Genomic DNA, 7,661 nt, shown 5'->3' on the forward strand with positions numbered 1-7,661 from the left:
GCTGAGCCCTGGGCTGCCGTGGGGCCGGGGAACAGTACACTGGCCAAGGCCGGCGGGGCAGGCTGACGTCTGTCCCTTGAGGCTCAAGGCTCCGGCCCCGGCACATCAATCGCTGGGGCCTCTGAGGGCAAGGGCAGGGTGGACGGCCGCTCCATCAGTGGCGGCAGCCTGGCCTCTCCGGGCTCCCCACCAAGGATCTGAGCGCAGGACCTTGGCGGGCCACGGCACCATCCCTCACAGAGGAGGCTGACGGCGGCCTTGCTGTGACATTTGTGTCTGGGCCTGTCGGCCACATCGTCCCTTGATGTGTGGCGTGGGCCAGGGCCGGGGGCTGTGCAGAAGGGAGAAGCTAGCCCTCTCACTGGGTCCGGTGTCAGACCAGCTGGGCCTGTCATCAGTCTCCAGTGGGAGCACGGACCCTACCCGGCGTACCCCTGCCCCATGAGCTCAAGACTCCCCGGAGGGCCAGCTGATCCAGGACTGCCCCGCGTGCCCCCTGGTGGCGGGGGCGGGGGTCTGGGGAGGAGCAGCCTGGGAGGAAGGGGCTGCCCACAGGGCACGGGACACAGGCCCACGAGGCCCCTGCCTGGACTTGTGCCACAGGGACCGGGTCTCTGGGCCCTGTGGGGACCTTCATGGTGACAGTGACAATGGACCAATGGTCATCTAGGGAACTGGCTCTGCCATGGCCCCGGGCACCTGTGTCCAAGCTTACAGGGTCTGACACCAACATCACCAAGCAGCCGCAGGCGGCAGGCGGGCGGGTGGGGTCCCTGCCCCGGCAGTGGCCCTCCCAGTCCAGCCGAAGTCCCCCGAAGCCCGTGTGCGGCTCCTCCAGCCCCAGCCCAGGCTCCCCGGTCTCAGAGGCCTTCGCACGGCGGCCCGTGGGCAGAGAGGCTGGGGCAGGGCCGGACCCGAGCACAGCAGAGCAGTCGGGGGATTGGAATCCTTTATTGACAGGAGCTGAGCCCGGCTCGGAGGGCCTCGGGCGGGAGCGGCGGCGGCGGCCTAGGACTCGGACTCGAACATCTTCTTGCGGCCCTCCATGCCCGACTTTTCCTCGATGTTCTTCCTCCAGTCTCCCACGTCACGCAGGTCCCGCTCCTGCAGGGGCACCGGGAGAGGGCTCAGGCCCACCGCCTCCAGCCTCACTTCGCCTCCCAGTCCCCGCCTGGCAGACCCGTCCGGGGTCTGAGCCGGCCCGGCAGGCGGGGCGCGCGGTGGGGACCCGCCTACCTTCTCGGTTTCCTCCTTCTTGACCTGCTTGAGGTTGGCCCTGAGGTCCATGCACACCTTGTGCTTGGAGCCCAGCAGCGCCTTGAGCATGGCGTCGGCCGACATGCGCACCCTTCTCAGCGGGGGCCGCTTGAACTTGCCTCGCAGGTCGAACAGCTTCTGGTTCATGTCCTCCAGCTGCGGGGCGGGCAGCAAGGCTGGGCGGGAGGCGGCGGGGGCCGAGGCCTCGCGGTCGGGGCGCCCCCGCACCATGCCCGCCCCCCGGCCTCTCACCTCCTTGGTGCTCTTCTGCACTTTCACCTCCATGTCGTACTTCTCCTCCTCGGCCACGTTGATCTTGGCGTGCAGCTGTTGGCAGAGCTCCTGGGGGGGGCGCCGTGGGTGGGGGGTGGCCTCCGCCCGCCCTGACCACCCTGCCTGCCCTCTGGACCGAGGGGGAGACGGGGCGGTGGGCAGGGGCTGCTGGGCGGGCGGGCGGGCGGGGTGGGGCTGGGTACCTGCACCTCGGCCATGGAGCCGGGAACGTGCAGCGGCGGGCAGTGCTCGGTCAGGTAGCTCTGCTTCTCCGTCTCCCGGCGGCTCTCCTCCTTCTCCAGCTCCGTGGCCGCGATCTGGAGCATGACGCTCTGGGGGGTTTGGAGGGGCGGGGGGGAGGCGGGGGTGAGGGGCTGCGGCACGCCAGCCTGCAGACGCCGGGGCGGCCCTCCCCAGGCCCGCACCTACCTTCAGGTGCTGTCTGCGGGCCGTGATGGCTCTGTTGCGCTTCTGCAGGGCAGGGAGAAGATGCAGGAGGGAGAGTCGGGGTCGGCGGGGCTCAGCCGTCCAGCCAGGGGGTCCTGCCCGAGGGGCGGCTGGGCCTGGGCCTGGTGGGGAGGCTGCGCCCAGGACACGGCGCTGCACGGTGACCCTTTGCCCCGGTGGCCCTTCGGGTTGGGAGGACTGGGGTCGGGAGAAGGGGCTGTGCTTCTGAGGCAGGGGGATGCTGGCGGGGCCCAGGAGGCGGGGGAGGGGATGCAGCCATCAGAAAGAAGAAGCGAGTCCCCGGTGAGCAGGCCACAGCCGCACTTCCCCTGCTCGGGGAGCATTGGGGCACCAGGCAGCCACTTCCTCTATTTGTCAGTGTCTCCGTTGGGGGAGGTGGGTGTGCGGTGAGGCATTTTCACAGAAGGGGGAGGGCTGGGCGGCCTCCCTGGGCCTTGGAACTCCGACCTCTGCCCTCTCCTGAGTTGGGGGGTCCCACCCCCTCCGTGTTTCACCCCCAAGCAGGTACTCACCTCTTCACTGTCCCAGGGGGGCAGGTGGGGGGAGGGAGAGAGAAGAGAGGTTAGGGCCCTGCCATGGGGCTGTGTGATGGGGGCGGGCGGGAGGTGGCCTGGCGGAGAGATGCAGAGACCCTCGCCCAGTGGGGAGTGGGGTGGGCAGCAGGGGCACTGGGCTTGGGGGGCTACACTTACTCGCCCATCTTGAGGTCCTGGGCTTAGAGCCTGTGGGAGGGAAAGGGGAGGGGTGTTAGGGCCCCGGCCCAGGACCCCAGCTCTGGGGGTGCAGCACCTCGCCCCACACACTAACCCCCCCCGCAGCCCCGCCCAACCCCCACCTCCTTGGGGGACGCTTCTTGGAATTCCCCAGGGGAGGGGAGGAGTGAGAGGAAAGTGTTCCCAAAATGTCCCAGGCGGGCCTGCAGTCGCTGCAGCTGTCCCCGAGGGAGGGGCGGTCCGGCCACCGCAGGTGCCCCGGGAGCGACCAGTTATTTTTAGCTCTGCTCTTTCAGCTTCTGCCCCAAGTGCATATAAGAAACGACCCGCCAGTTGGGCCTGGGGTCCCTCAATCCGTAAAACCCCTTCCCGTGTCCCAGCAGTGAGGCCTGGCCGTCGGGGTGCTGCCCGGGGCCCCTTCGCCACCCCAGCCTGCCTCCGGAGGCATCTCCCTCTCGCCCCCTGCTCCGTGGAAGACCCCCAGAGAGGCTGCTGGCGGCGGCCCTGGCCCCCAGGCCCCCGCCCCGGGAAGTCTTCCTGCAAGCGAGCTCCAGCAGTGCCTGTCCCGGCCTCCGGCCGGCCTCACCTCGCGTCCGGACAGCAGCGCTGGGAGTGGGGTCAGGCCGGCAGCGGCGAGTTGGGCTGGTGGGCCCAGGGGGAGGGGTATAAATGGCCTCCCCCAGGCTGGGCCCCTGCTCAGAAAGGGCATGGAGCCCTCCTCAGACCAATGGGGGCACAGGGACCTCCCCACCTGCCCAGGCTGCCTGGCCCGGCCCAGCCTCGTGCTGCCATCCAGGCCAAGAAGTCTTGGTTGTGGGGGGGGGGGCGGTGCTGAGGTTGGGTTGGTCTATTTAGGGCTCAGTGATGACTTCGAGATGCCTCCCTTGTATCTTACAAGGAGCCTGAGGACAGGACGACGGCCTCGCCAGCCGTGGCGCACAGCTCAGGGGTCAGCCAAGGCGTCACTCCGGCCCAGCCCCACCTGTTCTGAGTCCGGATCCACACTGCTTTCCTCGGCTTCCCCAGGGCTCCGGGCCCCCCGGGGAACAGCAGCAGCCTCGCACTCCGCTCCTTATTGCCCCCCCCAACCCAGCAGGCGTCTCGGGCATGAGCTGGCCATGTCCTCCTGTCCCCAAGCTGGCCCGGGGCAAGGCCGGACCCCCAAACACGGCCTCTGGGGCCTGCGGCAGTGGCCAGGGTCTCTGGGGCAGGGCTTCCCTCCATGGGCGTGATCCCAGCTTCCCACCCAGGAGCAGGATGGGGGGGTGCCTGGACGGACGTGCAGCCTTGCCTGGGCCGCCCTGCCCGCGGGCCAGCTCCCTGCACAGCTCGGAACACATCCTTCAAACCCAGGATTTCGGCGCCACCCACCTGGGAACCTCTCCCTGACCCGAGGGGGCCTGGGGCCCGCCTGGCTGCCCCAGGCAGGCCCGGCACTGCCCTTCTCACCCCAGTCCAGGCCTGCGCCCCCTGCCCGGGCCCCCACCCAGCAGAGGCATCCGGATAACCATGACTTGGCACCCTCTGAGCTGGGGGTGCATGGCCCCAGCCCTGCCGGCTTCTCGGGCCATGGGGAGGGTCAGGGAGAGCTAAAGCCGTCCAGATGTGCGGGGATTAGAGCTGCTTTCCGGGCCAGGCTGAGCCCCCAAAGGCCTGGGGCGGCTTCTGAAGGCATCTACTGCCCCCTGCTGCTCGCGAAGGGGACGCCCTGCAGTCACCATCTGGAGGGTTTGGGGCCCCTCGGGTGCTGGGGCGGTCCCTGGGATTGGGTTCCCCTCTGTCCACTGTCACCGTCCCCCAGATATCTCCCACTTGCCCACTGTGTCCCCAGGGGCCCATCCCTCACTCTCCAGCTGCTACCGACGGGGAGGGCTTCGCATCTCCCAGTATCGTCCCCCTTGGGCCAGGAAGGGCCCCTTCACCCTCACTCAGGGGTCAGGCATGGGTCAGAGCCCTCAGGGCCTGGCTGAGCCTGGAGAGGAGACCCTCTCCTTGTCCTTGGCGATGTCGATGGAGCCCCTGACCCTGCTGTGTCCACGGGGCTCGGGAAGGACGCACAGCCATGGGGGAGAAGGCGTTTATTATGGTGGGTCCCCAGGGCAGCCTGCACGGGGCCCGTGGCCCAGCCCAGGGAGACCGAGGGCCGGGGCTGCTTTCAGGAGCCAGGCAAGGGCAGGCGCAGGTGGGGCTGCAAGGCCAGGGCCTGGTCCACCTCCCTGGCCGGCTGCAGGCGGTGCTGGGACGACGGGCATGGGCCAGCATGTCTGCCCAGTGCTGTGGGGGTTGACCAGAGGCCCGGGCGCCCAGCAGAACCTTGCTCACGGGCTTGGCCTGGAACTGAGGGCCCCAGGTCCAGACGGCCAGCACCAGAGCCACGCTCTGGGTAGAGGCAGGCAGAGGTGCAGTGGGAGGGGGAGAAAGATAGACGTCAGTTTGGCCCTGAGCGAGGTTCCACCTGCCCCCTCCTCCAGGCAGCCCACCTGGATCTGGCTGAAAGGCACAAGGAAGGTGAAGGTCTTGTTGAAGTAAGGGGTGGCCATGCCCTTCCTGGCAGATGTCTTTCTCTTCTTCCACTTCCTCTGGCTCAGCACAAGCTGGACCTTCACGTAGGGCTCTGGGCAAGTGAAAGGAGTCATAGGGCGTCCCAGGTCTGAGGGCTGAGCACAGGGTTCCCTCCATCCATGTGGAGGGGCAGGTCCGGCTCTTGCCTGCCAGAACCGGGCTCAGGCCTCGGGCCTCCAGCACGACCACGGTCAGCCGGCCCGAGCCGGGCACGTACTGGAGCGAGAAGCACACCTCCCCCAACTGCTCGGGCTGCGGGCAGCAAGAAGGGCCTCAGCTTCCCTGCCGGGCACACCGGGCAGGGAGGGACTGGAGCCCGGGGGTCAGCAGGCTCACCTCGGCAGTGCTGGGCGGGCCCAGAGGGTGCCAGAGCTCCAGGACGGGCTGCGGATCCACGGTGCCCAGCGGCAGGCTGAGCGCGCCCAGCAGCCCGTGCTGGGAGAAGAGCTTGTAGTCTAGAACCTGCACCCGCAGGGCGGTCCGGGGCAGCTCCACGGGGGCGACCTGCGGGGAGGGGTGTGAGCGGCCCCCACTGCCCGGCCCAGGCCCCTGGCCACCCAGCCCCGACTCACGTGGAAGGAGCAGGTCTCTTCGAACGTGGGGCAGAGGGTACCACGGTGCACCTTCGTCTCGTGCCTGCACCCGGCCTCAGGGGACAGGCTGACGCGGGCGTAGGGGTCCGCCGTGCCGCCTGGGCCCCGGGGCCTCAGGTCCGCTGCCTGCCTGAGGCCCACCTTGATCTAGGAGCCAGGGGGTGTTTCAGCCAGGGCCCCCTTCCTGGTCAGCCCCGCACCACCCAGCACCCAGTGCCAACCCTTCCCCCATCGCCCCTCCAAAATCCCGCACGTCCTCGGGGCCCCTCACCTCCTGGCTTCCAAAGTCGTACTCCACGGACAGCTGCAGGCACTCCCACTGCTGGGGCGCCCCAGGGCCAGGCTCCTCCTTATCCACATCTGGCTGCACCCGGGTGGTATCACAGGGGCTGGCGACAGGTGCTCTGGGACCGTGCCCCCGTCAGAGCCCCGGCGTCCCAGGCAGCGGGTCCATGATGGGTCAAACTTCCAGGCCAGGGCGCCAGAAGGGCTCACATCCCAGCTCAGCTCCGCGGGACCGGCCGAAACTGCCCCGAGTCCACCTCTCTGCCACTGCCCTCCTCCAGAACTGCTGTGGCTCTCGCAGCCCACGCCCTCCCTCACCTTGTTCATCGCCTCGCCAGCCAGGCGCCCCCCCCCCCCCCCGCCTCCGCTCTGGGCAGACCAGACCATGCTGGGGGCTGAGCTCGCCCCCGAGCCTGGACCTTGGGCTGCCTGCCGGCACTGGCCCAGCTGGGTGCCCGCTTCTCACCAGGTGCGTGTTGATGGTGCTGCGGGCACTGCCCAGGCCCACGGCCTCCTCGTCTCTGGGCTCCTTCCTGTGGCGGCCGCGACAGCAGCAGCAGATGGCACAGAGCAGGCAGGAAACAACGAGGACGCCAGCCACGACCGCAGCGGCTATGAGCGCCCAGCGGAGCCCTGGGGGCGGGGGGGGGAGAGAACAGAGATGGGCCTGAGGGGCATCCATGGACAGCGGCTGCCCCCTGCCCAGCCAGGCCATCCCCACTCCCCTTCCAGAGGTCCCAAAACTCACAGGGGATCTGGGCGACCAGGTCCGGAATGCGCCCGGGGAGAGCCGTGGAGCCCGCTGGGGCCCGGGCGCTGTGGGGGCCTGGGGGGCGACTCATCTCCTCTCACTGCTGGCCTGGAGCAAACGGCCGGGGCAGCCAGGTCACTTGTGAGGGTGGCCCCTTGGGCCCCTGCCTACCGTCCCATCTGCCCAGCAGAGGCCAGCTCAGTCTGCCTGGGCAAGGAGGCAGCCCGGGGCGGCCGGGGCGAGGGCTCCGAACGGCACCGACGGTAGGGGGGCGCTGGGCCTTGGCCAAGGTGCGGGCTGAGCTGCTGCAGGCCTGGCCTCCTACCACGTCCCCTAGCGCCCAGCCAGGCGGGCCAGGCCTCGTGGAGGAGACCTCCGACTCCTTCCCGCAGGGCCTCTCCCTCCAGGAAGCCCCCTCCCTCCTGACCTCTCTCCCTGGGCCCCGGGCCCTCCTGGGGGTCGCCGCTGGGGTCCCATCCCGGCACCCCCACCCTGACCTCGGGCCCCCCATGGTTTGCCACTGACATAGGTGGAGAGTGTTTACATGTGGGGTCCCGGCCCTGGAGCAACTGGGAGCCTGGGGATGGAGGCCCTGAGGGGTAGGGGCTCTGCTAGGGTCATGGGGGACGGGAGGGTTGGGGAGTGGGGGTCGGCTGCCTGCGGGAACTCCGTGCAAGCCAGTCCGGGCTGAAGGTGCATTCCTGGCGCCAGGGGAGGACGGTGAGGTGGGGGCAGGCAGGGCTGGGTGTAGCTGGGAGC

The 7,661-nt window shown here is 69.4% G+C and overlaps 2 protein-coding genes across 2 annotated transcripts; both read right to left on the minus strand.

Annotated features, from left to right (window-relative positions):
* Positions 1 to 925: 925 nt before the first annotated feature.
* Positions 926 to 2,143, minus strand: TNNI2 (troponin I2, fast skeletal type). The gene is made up of 5 exons (XM_082660544.1): positions 1,960 to 2,143; positions 1,734 to 1,862; positions 1,510 to 1,599; positions 1,237 to 1,413; positions 926 to 1,104 (listed from the first exon to the last, which is right to left on the minus strand). The coding sequence occupies exons 2-5, from the start codon at positions 1,854 to 1,856 to the stop codon at positions 1,009 to 1,011; spliced, it is 486 nt and encodes a 161-aa protein (XP_082516670.1). The 5' UTR covers positions 1,857 to 1,862; positions 1,960 to 2,143; the 3' UTR covers positions 926 to 1,008.
* Positions 2,144 to 4,866: 2,723 nt separating this feature from the next.
* SYT8 (synaptotagmin 8) lies at positions 4,867 to 6,993 on the minus strand (the record flags this gene model as incomplete). Its single annotated transcript, XM_082660143.1, is given in 9 exon segments — positions 4,867 to 4,949; positions 4,952 to 5,090; positions 5,192 to 5,325; positions 5,420 to 5,525; positions 5,610 to 5,777; positions 5,846 to 6,013; positions 6,138 to 6,230; positions 6,618 to 6,784; positions 6,900 to 6,993. Coding segments are annotated over 9 exon segments (1,152 nt in total).
* Between the last annotated feature and the right edge of the window lie 668 nt (positions 6,994 to 7,661).

Source organism: Grampus griseus (assembly GCF_964374135.1).
Source record: "Grampus griseus genome assembly, chromosome: 8".
NCBI lineage: Eukaryota > Metazoa > Chordata > Mammalia > Artiodactyla > Delphinidae > Grampus > Grampus griseus.